Source organism: Chiloscyllium punctatum, chromosome 9 (assembly GCF_047496795.1).
Source record: "Chiloscyllium punctatum isolate Juve2018m chromosome 9, sChiPun1.3, whole genome shotgun sequence".
NCBI classification, from domain to species: domain Eukaryota; kingdom Metazoa; phylum Chordata; class Chondrichthyes; order Orectolobiformes; family Hemiscylliidae; genus Chiloscyllium; species Chiloscyllium punctatum.
Window position 1 is genome coordinate 80,440,022 of NC_092747.1, and position 17,746 is coordinate 80,457,767.

At 40.6% G+C, this 17,746-nt stretch overlaps 1 protein-coding gene across 4 annotated transcripts in view; it reads left to right on the forward strand.

Moving 5' to 3' along the window:
• Nucleotides 1-17,746, forward strand: part of dnajc3a (DnaJ (Hsp40) homolog, subfamily C, member 3a) — a 110,931-nt gene that overhangs the window by 62,816 nt on the left and 30,369 nt on the right. For all 4 annotated transcript variants that reach the window (XM_072577881.1, XM_072577879.1, XM_072577880.1 and 1 more), the window contains 2 exons: nucleotides 8,834-8,958; nucleotides 9,093-9,167. In XM_072577881.1, the coding sequence (XP_072433982.1) occupies nucleotides 8,834-8,958; nucleotides 9,093-9,167 (200 nt within the window). The remainder of the gene's footprint in view (nucleotides 1-8,833; nucleotides 8,959-9,092; nucleotides 9,168-17,746) is intronic.

Genomic DNA, 17,746 nt, shown 5'->3' on the forward strand with positions numbered 1-17,746 from the left:
TTTGTTGCCCTTTAACTATTTCCTGCATCATCATCCTGAAATTCTGTACTCAACACTATTGTGGGATGACCTGCTCATAAACAGCAGCAATTTAAGGCAACACACCATCTCCTCCAGGGCAATCATAGAACATAGAAAAATACAGCGCAGTACAGGCCCTTCGGCCCTCGATGTTGCGTCAACCAACGCCTACCTAACCTACACTAGCCCAATAACCTCCTTATGCTTGTCCAATGCCCGCTTAAATGCCCATAAAGAGGGAGAGTCCACCACTGCTACTGGCAGGGCATTCCATGAACTCACAACCCGCTGAGTAAAAAATCTACCCTTAACATCTGTCCTATACCTACAACACCTTCATTTAAAGCTGTGTCCCCTAGTAACAGCTGACTCCATACGCGGAAAAAGGTTCTCACTGTCAACCCTATCTAAACCCCTAATCATCTTGTACACCTCTATCAAATCTCCCGTAAACCTTCTTTTCTCCAATGAGAAAAGCCCCAAGTGCCTCAGCCTTTCCTCATACGATCTTCCTACCATACCAGGCAACATCCTGGTAAACCTCCTCTGCACTCGTTCCAATGCCTCCACATCCTTCCTAAAGTATGGCGACCAAAACTGCACACAATACTCCAGATGAGGCTGCACCAGAGTCTTGTACAACTGCAACATGACCTCAGGACTCTGGAACTCAATTCCTCTACCAATAAAGCCCAGTACACCATATGCCTTCTTCACAGCACTATTTACCAGGGTGACGGTATGGCCTTGCCAATAGCATTCACATACCAAGAGCAAAATTAAGTGCAGTGCAACAGTCAGCAGGTGCCCATAATAAGCTCCTCTAAACTGTGTTCATTGCCAGCCTTGTAAATCCCCATTTGGGAATAACCGCAATACAATAATTCACAAGCACTGTTCCTGATATCTATGAACATCTTTGAATCCTAAAAAAGGTTCAGCAGTTCACAAAAATATTCTATGATGAGAATTTCTCCTCTTGTTCCCCAATGAGAATGATCCACTGGCAGAAGTAATTTTCTAATGGCTGTCTGCATTCTAACTTTCCTGAGATTTTCTTCCACTTCATTTTTTTTTAAATGCAGTGAGGTGTGGTAAGAATTGCTATCTTTTCTCAATTTCTTTTATTTCATTTTATGTATTTATACATTAAACTGAAAGAAACAGTATGCTGGAGAGTTCTACTGCTACTGACCCAGGGCAGCCATTTCAAATCAGTAGAAGTTTTGACATCTGTCTACAGAAATGGACTGGAAAAGTTTAGTTGATGTTTAGTCTGTTGTTGGTGCATAAAGATGTTTTTTTTTCCCTCCAGTGTTCATAATGTAAATATGCTCAGTTTCACATTCATAGCTTTATTCAGTGTTTTGCATTTGCCCTGACAAGTTTAGTTAGATACAATGCCAAATATTGCCCTTCAGAATTTTCAAGATATGCTGCATCTAAAGCAGGAAGTCGAGCATTTTCTTGATGTCACTCAATATGTAATTGAACTTAGTTACAACATTGTGCAACAAAAACGAGTGTCTTAAAGTCTTAGGCACATCAAAATAGGCCATGAAAGTTCAGAATGTGCAGGCATAGGGTTGAACTGAACACAGTCAAGGATTTTGAAAATTTAGGGGGAAAAAGAAACATTTTAGAAACTATTATACATTACTGGAGCATTCAAGTGGCATGGAGACTGAGTTAAACAGTCAAGGGGACTACAGTGAAACTGTCAGATGCTTTCAAATTTCTGCTCCCAGTAATAGAGCAGAGGGATGAGGATAGATGGTTGCAGACAAAATCAGAGCAAAATTCCACCACAGTTGCAAAGTAAAGGGCCATAACATCTGTTTTAATTATGGAGATGAATACTGTCTAAAACTATTGGAGAACTCACCTGCTCTTTCTGGGATAGTGCAAAGGGATATTTTATATCCACCCCAAAGGTCAGACTATTTACTGTACTATCTTCTGGATGAGACCTCTGACAAATGAAGCAAATGTAGCATTTTCGCAGAGTACAACATTAAAGCAGATTCAGTGCTCAAATCCGATTTGAAACTTTGGATACACAACTTTCTGATTCAAATACTACCAGAACCAAGGTTGAAATGCACAGGTGAACAGCTCAAATTATTAAAGTAGAAATTTTTACAATGAAATTTTCTTTTCTTTCCTGTAAATTACACTGGGAAGTGTTACCTCTTTCTATTCATTTACTGAATGGAGTGTCAATGACAAGACCATGAGCATTAATTTGTTCATCCCTAACTGTCCTTTACTGAAAAGTTTGTTGGTGCTTTTAAGAGGGTATTTAAAGATCCACTACATTATTGTTGGTCAGTAGTCACATTTGAATAAAGGCATATTTCCTTCTATGAAGGTTCTTGAGTATCAAGGGTTACTGGGAGAAAGCAGGAGAATGAGAAGCTTATCAGATATGATTGAATGGCGGATCAACCTCTGGGCTGAATGGCCTAATTTCTGCTATGTCTTTTGGTTTTGTCCAAGTCATGAATATATATTGTAAGTAAACACTGTCGAGTACTGATCTCTGTGACACTTTACCAATTATAGTTGTAGGGATGGTTGGGCTTGTGCTCCATGGAACTTAGGAGGATAATGTCATGTTGGTGAAGGGAGAATACTTACTCAGTTTGCAAAGTCTAGAACCAGGAGATAGAATCTCATGATACAGGCTAGATATTTAGAACTGATAACAGGACACATTTCATCACAAAGGGTAATGCACAGTGGCCAGCACTGCTGCTTTACAGCACCAGAGACCCAGGTTCAAAGTCACCCAAGTTTGGAAGACCGTGTACTTTGCATGTTGTCCCTATGTCTGCATGGGTTTCTGCTCCATGCTCTAGGTTCCTCCCACAGTTCAAACATTCAGCCATGCTAAAATTGTTTGCAGTATCCAGGGGTGTGCAGGCTAGGTGGATTAACCAGAATAAATGCAGGGTTATGAGAATACGGTATGGGGTGGAAATGATTGAGATCATCTTTGGAGAATCCGTGCAGATTCCATGGGCTGAATGGCTTCTTCTGCACTGTAGGGGTGCTATGATTCTTCAAACCTGTAGTATCTGAAAATTCCCACTTATCTCAAAACTCTTTTATTAGTTAACCAGTCCTCTATCTATGCTATTTTACTGCGCAGAACCATCATCTTCACTTTTTTATAAGCTCTTACCTTTATTAAATAGACTTGTCTAGCTTTTGGAAATACATGTATATTACATCTACTGGGTCTCCTTTTATCTGTGCTACTTGTTACCACCTCCAGAAACTCTAGTAAATTTGATAGGTACAGTTTCCCCTTCATGAAACTGTGCTGAGTCTGCTTGATTCTTATTATGTATTTCTAAGTGCCTTGCGATTCTACTCTTTATAATAGACTGTAGCATTTTCCCAATGACCGACGGCAAGCTAACTGGCCTAAGTTTTATATTTTTAGTCTCCCTTTGAAATAAGGGGAGTTAACTCTCCAATCCTCTGGGATTTTTCATCTTCTATCTCCATAATCGACCATAGATCCATTAGTTACCCCAGTACTTTCTCTTGTGATAGCTATCACGTTTTAGTTCAGCTTCTTTGTACCCAATACTCATGCCAGTGTCCCATGAAATCAAATTCATTCTTTCCATGTCATCTTTAAATTTTAAGCCATACATTTAACTCTTCTTACTTTATTTACCTTGAGCCAGTTTACCAGTGAGTCTGGTAGTAATCCAGAGATGATTTGGAGGTTCTGCTTTAAATTTACCACCTCAATATGCTTAGAATCTCCCTTCCTTCCATCCTATATTATTAGTACCAACATTCACAATAGTAATTGGATCCTTTTCAAGATCCCCTCCAACCCTTCAACGATATTCTTAACCATACTATTGTCTGTAGCTAAGCCTGACTCAAAAGGTGATGTTGCTTGCCTGGTGAGAGTTATTTCCCTAACTGTGCTGCTTTCCATCACTAATGTGTATTTACTTCCTGCACTTTGGCTCCTTGTTCCGTGGTCAGTTTGCTTATCGTCTGTTCTCTTGTTCACTCTGCTTACAATAATTCATAAATATTGGGCAAGTGCAGGGACAGTGGCTGCCCTTTGAGTCCTCGTACTTGCCTCACTTGCAGTCTCAATGTGTTCTTATCGTAGATCAAGTTTGAATGGCCTAATCTAAATGGTGTGACTGTCTCGGTAACTTTCCCTCTTTACTCCAAGAGACAATGTGTCACGGTATCTGAGCTCAGATTAGTGCCTCAACTCTAATCTGAAGTTGCTGAAACTGCAAACATTTGCTACAGACGTACTTGTGGACCATCTTTTGTGCCCAGCAATCTCCCACATGTTACAGCTGTAACATCACCTGATTTGCCACCTGTCATATTTTCAGTTGAGAATTAAATCACTCCAGTATCCCTGTTATTTATACTTGTAGAATTCCCACTCTGAATAGTTTGTTGTATTTCTCCTTGATAAGCATTCATATTAATCTTGTACTAAACAAGCTATTTGTAAGAAGGGGGGGGGGGTGTGAAAAGAATTACTGGATCTAGACAAACTTAGCTTTACATTTTAAACTAGAAATGCTCACCAATGAGTTTTTTTTTTTCAGTAAAAAGCAAACAACTTTTTCCCTCCACTGAACTCCTTGAGATGCTTATATCCAGATTCTAGCTCCCTGAAAAGTGACAACACAAATGGTTGATGTGATAAAGAAGGCTGATAGCATGCTTGCCTTCTTTGCTCCGAACCGAGTATAAAAGTTGGCAAGTCATGTTGCAGCTGTACAAGATTTTCGGCCACATTGGAGTAGTGTGCACCATTCTGATCAAAGGAGAAGTTGGGCAAACTTGATATGTTTGTGCTAGAGTGTTGAAGGACAATCAAACAGAAATATATATAAAATTGTGTTGTGGGTAGTCAGTCTTAGTGCTAGGGTGAAAATGTCAAATACTAGGGGGCATAAGTTTCGGACAAGAGTTTAAAAGAGATGTGTGAGGCAAGATTTTAGAAGGTGGTAGGTGTGATAGAGTCAGCAATTTGCGGCACCGAGACGACAGGCCCTTTGGGCCAAATTGCTCCATGCGACCAAAATGTTCATTCACACTAGTCCCATTTCCCTGCACTTGGCCCTTTTATCTTTTAAACCTTTCCCGTCTGTGTATTTGTTCAAATACCTTTTAAAATGTTATTAAAATACCTGCCTCAACCACTACCACCGGCAGCTCATTCCAATTGTGTATCACCCTCTGTGGTTTTCTAAAAAAAGTTGCCCTGACGGTTATCTTTTTAAAAATCTTCCCCTCTTGCCTTAAACTGATGCCCTCTAGTCCTCTATTCCACCACCCTGCAAAAAAGGCTGAGTGCATTCACTCTCTCGTGATTTTATACACTTCTCTAACATCCCCCTCAGTTTCCTATGCTCTAAAGAAGTCCTAGCTTGTCCAACCTCGCCCTATAGCTCAGGCCCTCAAATCCTAGCAATATCCTTATAAATTTCTTCTGCACTCTTTTTCCTGTCTAATAACATCTTTTCCATAGGAGAAAGTGAGGACTGCAGATGCTGGAGAGTCAGTTGAAAAGTGAAGTGCTGGAAAAGCACAGCAGGCCAGGCAGCATCTGAGGAGCAGAAGAGTTGACATTTTGGGCATAAACTCTTTATCAGGAATGTGGAGGGGGAAGGGGGAATGAGATATAGAGCATTGGGGAAGGTAGCTGGGAAGGATAATCATGATAGGTCTGTTGGGAATATGGAGTGGATAGGTGGGAAGAAGGATGGACAAGTAGGACAGGTCAAGAACGCAGTGCCAAGTTGCAAGGTTGAATCTGAGATGAGGTGCGGGAAGGGGCGATTTGCAAGCTAGTGAAGTCTATGTTGATGCCATGTGGTTGAAGGGTCCTGAGACTCAAGATGAGGCATTGTTCCACCACTTGTTGGGTGGCTTGGAGTTGATGGTGGAGGAGCTCAGGACTTACTTCCCCTTGGAGTGGGAGGGGGAGTTATTTCATGTGTGCCCCAGAGATGCGCAGTGAAGGAGGCCCAGGACATCTCTAGGACACACGAAACAACCCCTGTGGCCGACTACCCCAAGGACATGCAAGCCACCCAACAACTAGAGAGCGAACCCCCCTACTTCTGCCTTTTGGGACTTTTTCAACCATACTGCATCAACATCAATTTAGTTAGTTTCCAAACCTCTTTCTTCTCCCCACCCATCTCAGATCCAACCCTCCAAATCAGCACTGCCCTCTTGACTTGTCCTCCCTGTCCATTTTCCTTCCCACCTATTCACTCGAAGCTCTCCACCTGCATCCACCTCCCCCCTTCCCGCACCATCCTCCATTTATCTGTCAGCCCACTTTTTTTCCGTCCACATCCCTGATGAAGGGCTTAACCCCTGAAATGCCGACTCGCCAGTTCCTCACATTCTGCTTGACCTCCTGTGCTCTTCCAATGCCTATAGTTTTCAACTTCAACATCCTTCCTATAGCAAGGTGACCAAAACTGAACCCTAATCATGTATGACTGCAACATAACTTCCGAACTTCTATGCTCAGTGCCCTGACTAAGGCCAGTTTGCCAAAATCCTCCTTCACTGCTCGACTTTCAGGGAACTGTGAACCTGAACGTCAAGGTCCCTGTGTTCCACTACACTCCTTTAAGGTTCTACCATTCACCATGAAATGTCTGCCTGATTGGCCATTTGCCTTTTTTTTTGCCCACTTCCCCAGCTTATCATGGTCCTGCTACAATTTCTGATAATCTTTCTTCAGTTTTCATGGTCATCCCCAAACTTATCAGACCACTACATTTTTCATTCAAAACTTTTTTTATATAAGAGACATATTGAGAACATATCTTGCACAGCACCACTAGTCACAGATGTCCAGTCAGAGAAAGACTCCTCTAGAATTATCCTCCCTTCTATGATTAAGCCAATTTTACATCCACTTTCCTGACTCACCATGAATTCCTTGTGACTTAATCTTCTGGACCAGTCTACCATGAGTGGTCTTGCCAAATGCTTTAAACTCCTCGTAGGCACCATCTACTGCCCTCCCCAGTTAATAATTGGCATCTCTCCTCCAAAAAGAGCAATCAAGTTGACAAGAACTCCCCATCTTCAACATAAAGCAATGCTGACTATCTCAAATAAATCAATTTTTCGCAGTGAGTAAATCTTCTCCAACAGTTCCCTATCACTGTAAACTCACTTGCTTATGTTATTAGATTATCTCTGCCCTTTTAAGAGAACAAAGTTGGCTATTCTCCAGTCTTAGGACTTTGTGGCTGAAGAGGATACAAGATTTCTGAAGGCCTCAGCCATCTCCTCCCTGCTTCCTTCCGCATCCTGAGATCCCATTGGGCACAAAGGTCAATCCAAGATTAGATCTCCTGATGTATGCAAGTAATTTTGGGTGAATAGCTGGCGTCTATTGCACCTCGAGTGCTTGCAGGATATATCCAGAATTACAGCACCAAGGTCAGTAGATGGAGTTAAAGTATAGATCAGTCACAATCAAGTTCACTCCAGTTCCCTTATTCCTGTGATTGCTGTTTATTTAATTCTCTGCTTTGTTGGCAGATGGTTAGTGAGCCTCATTGCTCAACATGAAGTAGACACCTTGGTCTAAGTTCTCAGATGGATTTTGCTTTTTTGCAAAAAACTTGTCTGCCATTTAACACTTGCAAATGATTTCATTTTTGGTCAGGATATTGCTGATGTACACTTTTTGTTAAATTTAAATTGGGTCAGGCAGCATCCATGCAATGAATAAGTTTCTAGTTGATATTTTTTCAACTTAGTGCATTGATTATCATTGTGTATGTTTGCATAATTCTAGTTTTCAAATCAGTTATAATTGTAAACATTAAATCAGTCTATGAACCTCCATAACTCTAAAGAGAGCAGCGCTATTTGCTGTAGTCTGTGTACATTTGAAATTCTTTACTCTGGTTCTATTGTAGTAAATCTTTCAACTCTTGTCATTCTTAAATGTCAAATCTAGAATTGAACACAATACCTGCTGCCTGACTATATTTTATAAAGGATGGGAATGACTTTCTTTTAGTTTTTTTTAAAATCAAGGCACAGAATCTATTTTTGGTTTTTGTTTTACTGTCCTCTTGCTTGCCTTGCCATCTAAGGTTTGTGTGCATAAATTCCCAAGTCTTTGTTTCTGTTTCTGCACTTGAAAATTATATATTTTTGTTCATTTGTGGTCCTTTTTCATGCTTCCTGTAAACTATTACTTTGCACTTTCCATTGTTACCTGTGTATATTTTTAAGTCTATGATGATCCTTGATTATTATAAACTGAGTTTTGTCATCTGTAAACAATATTTGTTAAACCTAAGTTCAGGTCACATATATATGATCACTGGCCCTCCTGCTGATGTTTGTTTGTGAAATGCGTTTTCAACAATATTCTACTTGCTGAAGTTCAGCAGTTTTGCTGCTTTCTTTAAATACTTTAATTTGCTACCTGGTCAGCATAGACATTCAAAAATATTATCACCATACAAAAATTTCACTATCTTCCTCATACTCCCATCAATTTGCTCAGCTTCTCACTGTGGTGCATTCTGCTGTTAGTACACAAGAGGTGTATATGCATTTAAGATATTTTGTTACTGACCCAAGTTGCTGTTTTGAAGACATTGCAAATTATTTACTGCTATAGCACAGAAATCTTTCATTTCACATGTGGCTTGTCTTTTTATTGAGAGCTTTGGTTTGTTAGTGTATTTAGGGCTGGGGAGGGGAGCGGGGAGCAGACTTTTTGGTGTAATCATGATTTTGTTTTCATTTACAGATGGAGACCCAGATAGCTATGTTGCTTATTACAGGCGAGCCACAGTCTATTTAGCTATGGGTAAATCAAAATCTGCTCTCCCAGACCTGAGTAAAGTTATTGAGCTGAAACCAGACTTCACATCTGTAAGTAACATTCTATTTAATGCTGTTTATTACTTCTATTGAACAGCAAGGTGATCTTGCACAGAATTGTGCTGATGGTAATGCCATATGTTTTGAATAAGTAGACTTAGAAATGATCTTGTGTTACATTTCAGGCTAGGTTACAGAGGGGAAACTTGCTGCTAAAACAAGGGAAGTTGGATGAAGCAGAAGATGACTTCAAGAAAGTGGTAAGTTTGTGCAAACACAGACCATACTACCTTTTAGTTTTAAATTTGTTGCGTTTGTGAACAACTTTTACCACATCCATACCAGTTTTTAAAATCACTGAAGCAGGAATGTTCACTTGGCCTCCGCACAGTGTTTATCCTTTTTGTCACCCAAGCATTGAATAATTTAGAGGCACTTTTTTTTTAAACCTGCCACTAAAAACTCTATCTTTGGGGATAAGTAAACTGCATTTCGAGTACCTTTCACCATCACTGTGACTTCAAAGTTTGAAGATAATTTGAAGTACAGTAATTGCTTTACTTAAATATTTCAGCCATTTTTTTACTTGGCAAGGTTCCAAAATTAACTGCTAAATTAAAGATGTTTTTGTTTTGCTATTTGAGGAATAAATGCAAGATTCTACAGCTCCTTTGGTCTTCAGATACTGTTGTGTCACTTATGTTGTATATGGCTATTGAGTAAGTGTGTATTTCCTCATTAAACACTTTGTTTGAAAATCTACCCATGGGCAATCCTAGTTGTGCTCTAGTGTCTAAATTCTGAGATGGTGCTACTATTTGGCCAGGACTGGTGCATTGGCCAAATTGGAGATGGTGTTTTAAAGATCTTTTATTCTTCATCCTTGTCCCCCCAGTATTCTAGTTTATTAAGTAAATAAAGACAAATTAAAATTGCATCCTTCACACACCGCTCCAGTAGCCTAAGAAAAATTGTATCAAGAAAGAAAACCTCTTTTAGTTTTAGAGGTTTTGTTCTAATACAACCTATTGTCCCTGGGGTAACTGCCTTAAATATTGCACACTGTTTAAGGTCTTGAACCACTGTAAAGATTGGATCTGTCCCAAAAGCCTGCAATTTTTCTTCTTTCCACTGCTGTATAATTAACTAATGGCTCCTAAACGAATGCTCCGCATGCTAAAGAATTTAAGTGTAAAATTTTCTTCTTGTTCTTCTGCCAATTTTTACCTTTAGTCTCTGCCTGGTTACCAAATTTGCTGAAATCATGAGTGGTGTTAGAATTGTGTGTCCCATGCAGTTGCAATTCTTCATCCAAGTCCAAAAAGCTTCCAATTGCTTAATTTAAGATAGAACTTCATATTTTCTTCAAGATTATCTACTAACTTTGTTTTAACTCTTCAAGTTAGCAAATTTGTATGGGTGCTGGTTGTTTGCATTTAACTTCATATCTTGATCTGTCAGTGAAATCCATTTCTCTTGTATTTATACAGCTAATGTTTCAGACCTTCATGATATTATATCAATAAATGCTGAATTAAATCCGCCTCCTTGCCTCTGTATTCCCAACACAGTAAAATTAAAAGCCTCAAGGACCCTAAAAGTTAACTTGTATTGTTTCTAATGACTTTGAATAATCAATATTAGACATCAGCTTTCTATCTTCAACAAAAGACTTAAGTCATTGTATTGTTAATAAATTAAGTGGAGCAAAGTTGAACAATTAAGTAATCTAACTCAATGCTTTTAAACCTGATGACCTTCGTTTCACACCCATTTAGACAGACAAAGTTGAGGGATAATTTTTTTGAGAAAAATAAAAATAACAACTGGCCAGATTACTTAAGCAACTTTTCATGATGTGCTGTTTCATAAATACATAGGATGCCTCTTGATTTTTGTTTTTTCTGAAGGTGTTTGTTGGTGCCACCTTTTTGCAGTTCATAAAAATGTTTCATAGATATATGGTGTAATACTGCACAAATTGTTGCTTCATTTAATTTATCCAAAATGGTACTAAAGTTTTTTTTTTAAAAGAAGCAAGTACTGATTTAGTATTGGCCAACCAATAAATTCAACAGTTACAATGGTAGGCAGGCATTCCAAAGGTACGTTCAAATCCCACCATGGGAATTTTCAAATTTGAGTTAACAATCATTTATGCTTTGGCAGGATGAAATTACCATTAAAATAATCAGATGATCATTAACATCCACTTGTTCAACAGTGTCTTTGAGGGAAAGGAAGAAGGGATCTAAATGTGACTACAGTCATGCACTACAGCATTTTAATGACATCTGTGGGAAATCAGATTTGGGTAATTGACCCCCTTGTCATTACTTAATTCAGTTCTTTCTTTTAGGGGGAAAAAAAAGCACTAAAATACAGTAGTCTTGGGGAAACTGGTATCTTGCAGTTTTCTTCATTTTAAAAAAAAAATTATCTTGATTGCAAGGGGAGCAAGTCTTGAATATTTAGGTCAGATATGCCAAGCAAACATTTTGTTCTTTTAATTGAACTTTTCTAAATGCAGTTCTTTGAGTGTTAATATTACTACTTCTGTATACTGGAAATGAGCAGCTAGCTTCATTTTAAATAGTTGTTTTTAATTGGAAGCTGGTTGCCTAGAACTGATGAGTAAAGATATATTTGAACCAGGGCTCAGAATGCCATGATGAAACATTATAGTTGAACGTTTGTCTTTAAAAGAATTATCCAATCTTTCCTGGCAGTACTTGTCAGGAGTACTGATCAAAAACTTATTCCCATTTTGAATTCAGTTAAGACTGCTAATATTGTCTATATGTCTTCAAATATTGCTATAATTGCATTTATTTGAGCCAAGTCTAAAACTGATAACACAACAATACTTCTTGCCACAGAGTAGCTTGACCTGCTGAGCTTTTCCAGTGCTGATTTTATTTGTAGTTAATGTCCCAAGAATCTGAAACTGACCTTTTTTGTGTGCTGTGCTAAAAAATGTGTTGCTGGAAAAGCGCAGCAGGTCAGGCAGCATCCAAGGAGCAGGAGAATCGACGTTTCGGGCATAAGCCCTTCTTCAGGAATTCCTGAAGGGCTTATGCCCGAAATGTCGATTCTCCTGCTCCTTGGATGCTGCCTGACCTGCGCTTTTCCAGCAACACATTTTTCAGCTCTGATCTCCAGCATCTGCAGTCCTCACTTTCTCCTTTTTTGTGTGCTGTGCCTCATGCTACTGATCATCCTTGTTTTCCTATTCTGTTCTCCCTATCGTGTGGTGCTGTTAATAATGCATAAAATGCTAGTATTTGAAGTCCTACCTTTGCCCAAACTCCTGAAACTGGGACTTCCAATAACTGCTGTTTCTGTTTCTCAGCCTATATGTACTCAATGTTTTGGTCCTTCAAAGGAAGACCTTTTTTGTAATTGTAATATCACTGGGTTAGTCTTCGAGAGGTGCTGGCTGATTCTTTAGAGACATGGCTTCAAATATCATTCTGGCACCTAGTGAAATTAAAAATCAGTTAAGTCTGGATTTTAAAAGCAAACTTGTGTTGGCTCTGAATAATTTGTTGTAGAAATCCATCCATCCATCCATGTGCCTGTTCTGACTCATGAGACTTCAGACCCATAGCAATATGATTGACTCTTAAATGCCTTCTAAAATGGACCAGCAAGCCACTCATTGTGTCAAACTTGTTAAAGCGATGAAACCAGACTGACCACCCAATATTGGCCATGTTCATTTCCAATGCGTGTAATCTCTCTCTGTTACAGATGTGTCCCTCTGACCATATTAGTGGGAGTGATCATCAACAGTCCTTCTGGAAAGGAGGCCCCTGTTCACAGTGAAAACTCTCCCATGTTATTTAGTATTACCCACCTTGTTAAATGGGATGGATTACAATAGATCTAGCTAATCACAACGAGGCAACTGTGGCACCCTTTAGGCCATTAGCCGTAGCAGCATTGTACTCCACTCCATTTGTAACTTTGTGGCTAGATATCCTACGATCTCATTCTCAGGCCAGTAGATCAATCCTGCTTCAATGAAGAGTGCAGGAGAGTTTGCCAGGGATAGCATTAGACAATCTATGATGGTAGCTGCTATTAATAGTGTCATTTTGATGAACACTACTGTAACAGGTGGATTGACCATGGTCATTTCCAGTGTGTAAGTCCATGTTTGGTCAGTTTTGTTTCAGTACTTTGACTAGTTTGATACACTGAGTGGCTTGCTGGCTCATATTAAGAGGACTGCTAAATTTTGAATCTGTATTAAATTTAATCTTGATTTATTGGTTATGACTTGTATAAGCAGAGATTTAAAAACAGTTGATTTTAAAAAAGCAAATTCAAAACTAATTAAAATAAAAATGGAGGGTCAAATGGTGTATTATTGCTGCATGATGTGGGAGCTGGTGGACCCCATTGTGATTCCCAGTAGCCATGTCTGTACTAAATGTTTGCTGGAAGAAGAACTTTGGCTCGAGTCGATAAGCTGGAGTCTGAACTTCAAACATTGTGACACCTCAGGGAGGGGGCGATTTTACCTGGATGCTATGTTTCAGGAGACAGTCACACCCCCTTTTAGACTAACTCAAATTCGGCCACTAGTCAGGTACAGGAGGGTGTGGCTATGAGTGAAACCGGTAGAGGGATCCAGGAGGTAGAGTTGCAGGAGCCTCAACCTCTGTCCTTGTCCAACAGGTTCGAGTTTTGCTCCCTGTGGGCAGGAATGGGGACTGCAGGAAGGAGGAGCTGACTGACAAGAGCACAGTGATGCAGGGAGTCGTTCAAGTGGGAGGAGAGAAGAGGAAATGTTGTAATTGGGGATAGTGTAGTTAGAGGCATTAACACCTTTTTCTGTGACCAGGATTGTGATTCTCAAAGGCTGTGTTGCCTGCTTGGTGCTCTGGTTCAGGATATCTCATCTGGGCTGTAGAGAAGCTTAGAGTGGAAGGATAAAGATCTAGTGGCCATGGACGATGTAGATACCAATGACCTAAAACCTCTGCCCTAGTTTTATTTGCTAAGGGAGTATGAACTGCTGGGGGATAAATTTTAAAAAGCAGAACCAAAAAGGTGGTAATCTCTGGATTACTATCTGAGCCACGAGCTAATTGACACACCCTCAGTAAGGCAAAGCAGGTAAATGCATGGTTTAAAGATTGTGGGAGAAAGAGTTTGAATTCATGGGACATTGACACCAGTACTGGGGAAGAACAGAGCTGTTCTGATGGAATGGTCTTCATCTGAACCTTGTTGGGACCAGAGCCTTTGTGAATTGCATAATTAGGGCTGTAGACAGGGTCTTTAAACTAAATTGTTGGGAGGGAGGGGGGTGCTCAGTTAGAGGGCAAATGCAAAAAGCCGAATGAGGTGGAGGTAAGAGTGCAGAACATAGTGGTTATTAAAATTTCCAGCACAGATGCCAATACGATAGTGTATGGAAAGAGCTAGCAGTCAAACTTCAAGTACTCTGGACAAATGAATGACAATGAGACGGGGGATGGCTAAAACCATGACACAGCAGAGATTATGCTGAAGAAAAGGAAGTATGGTACAGGGAGGACGAGGCAACTATGACTGACTAGGGAGGTCAGGGATAGCATAAAAGCAAAAGACAAAGCCTATAATGTGATGAAGGACAGTGGGGAAACGAGAGGATTGGGAAGCTTACAAAGACTAACAGAGGGCAACAAACAAGGAGGGAGAAGGTTAAATAAGAGGGTAAGCTAGCCAGTAATAAAGGGGAGCACTATAGAATTTCATTACATAGATAAAGGGCAAAAATGGAAAATGAAGCTGGAGAGGTAGTAGCGGGGAACAAGGAAATGGCTGAGGAACTATGGGCGGCACGGTGGCACAGTGGTTAGCACTGCTGCCTCACAGCGCCAGAGACCCAGGTTCGATTCCCACCTCAGGCGACTAACTGTGTGGAGTTTGCACGTCCTCCCCGTGTCTGCGTGGGTTTCCTCCAGGTGCTCCGGTTTCCTCCCACAGTCCAAAGATGTGCAGGTCGGGTGAATTGGACTTGCTAAAATTGCCCGTAGTGTTAGGCAAGCGGTAAATGTAGGGCCATGGGTGGGTTGCGCTTCGGCGGGGCGGTGTGGACTTGTTGGGCCGAAGGGCCTGTTTCCACACTGTAAGTAATCTAATCTAATCTAAATAATACTTTGCGTCAGTCTTCATGGTGGAAGACATGAGTAATATCCCAAAAATTCAAGAGTGAGGAGGCAGAGCTGAGTCTGGTGGCTGACATCAAGGAGAAGGTGCTGGAAAAACTGTATGGCCTGAAGGTGGATAAATCACTTGGACCGGATGGATGAAACCCCAGAGTTCTAAGCTGAAGAGCTGGTGGTGGAGTTAGTGGTGATCTTTCAGGCATCGCTAGAATCAGGGAGGGAAAATCTCTAACGTGACACCCTGTTTAAAAAGGAGTAAGGCAATAGATGGAAAATCACCAACCAATTTAGCCTAAACTCTGTTGTGGGTAAGATCCTGGAAGGATGAGATTTCTGAATACTTGGAAGTGTATGGTAAAATAGGACAAAGTCAGCATGGTTTTATCAAGGTGAGGTCATATCTGACAAATTTGCTAGATTTCTTCTTTTGAGGTAGTAACGAGTAGGTTAGACCCTAGGAGAGGGATGGATGTTAGCCACCTGGACTTCAAGGAGGCCTTTGGCAGGGTGCTGCACAGGAGGCTACTGAGTAAGGTAAGGGCCTTTGGTGTTAGAGGTAAGGTGTTAGCGTGGATAGAAGCTTGGCTATCTGGCAGAAATCAGTGGGGATAAAAGGGGCCTTCTCTGGATGGTGTTCTGCCAGGCTTGATGTTGGGGCTGCAACGTTTCACTTTATACATTAACAATCTAGATGAAGGAACTGAGGGCATTCTGGCTAAGTTTGCAGACAGTACAAAGATGGGTAGAGGGACAAGTAGCATTGGGGAGGCTGCAGAAGGATTTGGACAGGTTAGGAAAATGGGCAAAGAAGTGGCAGATGCAGTACAGCGTGGGAGAATGTGACGTCATGCACTTTGTTAGGAAGAATAGAAGCATGGACTGTTCTGAAGTGCAAAGAGACTTAGGAATTCTGGTCCAGGATTCTTTCAAGGTAAACTTACAAGTTGAGTCAGTAGTTAAGAAGGCAGATGCAGTGATGCCATTTATTTTGAGAGGACTTGAATATAAAAGCAGGGATGTACTCCTGAGGCTCTATAAGACCACTACTGGGGTATTGTGCACCGTTTTGGGCTCCATATCTGAGCGAGGATGTACTGGCCCGGGAGCGTGTTCAGAGAAAGTTCATGAATGAACTGCTTCATGTCTGAGGAATGTTTGAGGATTCTGGGTCTATACTCGATGGAGTTTCGAAGGATAAGTGGGGGCTCTAATTGAAACATACTGAATGGTTTGGACAGTAGATGTTGGGAAGATGTTTCTGTTGGTTGGAGAGACTAGGAGCTGGAGGCACAGCCTTAGAGTAAAAGGAAGACTTTTAGAATGGAGATAATGAGAAACTTTTTCAGCCAGAGGGTGGTGAATCTGTGGAATTTATTGCCACAGAAGATTGTGGAGGTCAGGTCATTGAGTGTATTTAAGACCAGGATAGGTCCTGGAGTGTCAAGGTTTACAGGGAGAAAGTAGGAGAATAGGGTTGAGAAACTTATTATAATTGAACGGTGGAGCAGACTCTGAGGTGAATGGCCTAATTTCTGCTCATTTGTCGTATAGTCTTATATCTAAAACCTGAGGTTTCAACTTAATTCAGTTGCAAAGCAGGATGACTTGTAAGGCAAACAATGGAAGTAGTATGCAGTTGAGAGCTAAGCAAACCTACAACAATTTAGAGCTGTATTCTGCAATTGTTTCTCATCCAAACTGTGGTGGTCAAATAACAATATAACTGGAGGCACCTCCAAGCATGCACATTCTCAATGATGGTGGAGAGCAGCATATCTGTGCAAAAGAAATCTGAAGCATTTGCAAGCATTTTCAGCCAAAAAGCTGATTGGATAATCCATTATGGTCGCCTTCTTTGGTCATATGAATAAACTAAATAGGAGTAGAATTGGACTATTTGGCCTATCTTTATATTCCATTGACTTTGTAGAATTTTGTGCTTTTCCTTAGTTTTTTTTTATGCTTTCCTTAATTTCTTTCGTTAACACAAGGTGGGTGGCCTTAGAACTTTGTTTCATAGGTATTTTACTTCTATATTGTGAAATATCCCTTTTAATGCTTGCTTTTACTTCTCTACTGATCTGTTGTGGTCTCTTTCCTATCTGAAGGAGGTTGTGAAACTTGAAAGAGTTCAGAAAGGATTTACATGGATGTTGCCTGATTGGAGGATTTTGAGGATAGGAAGAGGCTGAATAGACTGGGGCTGCTTTCCCTGGAGCGTCAGAGGCTGAGGGGTGACCTTTATAGAGGTTTATAAAATCATGAGGGGTATGGATAGGGTAAATAGACAAGGTCTTTTCCCTGGGATGGGGGTGTCCAGAACTAGAGGGCATAGGTTTAGGGTGAGAGGGGAAAGATAAAAAAGAGACCCAAGGGGCAACCTTTTCACGCAGAGAGTGGTGCATGTATGGAATGAGCTGCCAGAGGAAGTGATGGAGGCTAAGACAATTGCAACATTTAAAAGGCACCTGGATGGGAATATGAATAGGAAGGGTTTGGAGGCATATGGGATGGGTGTTGGCAAGTGGGATCAGATTAGTTTGGGATATCTGGTCAGCATGGACGAGTTGGACTGAAAGGTCTTTTTCTGTGCTGTACATCTCTGACTCTATGACCTCTATTGCAGAAAATCTTCAACCTTTGAGCCAGTTCTGTATCCAAATGGCTGGTTCTCC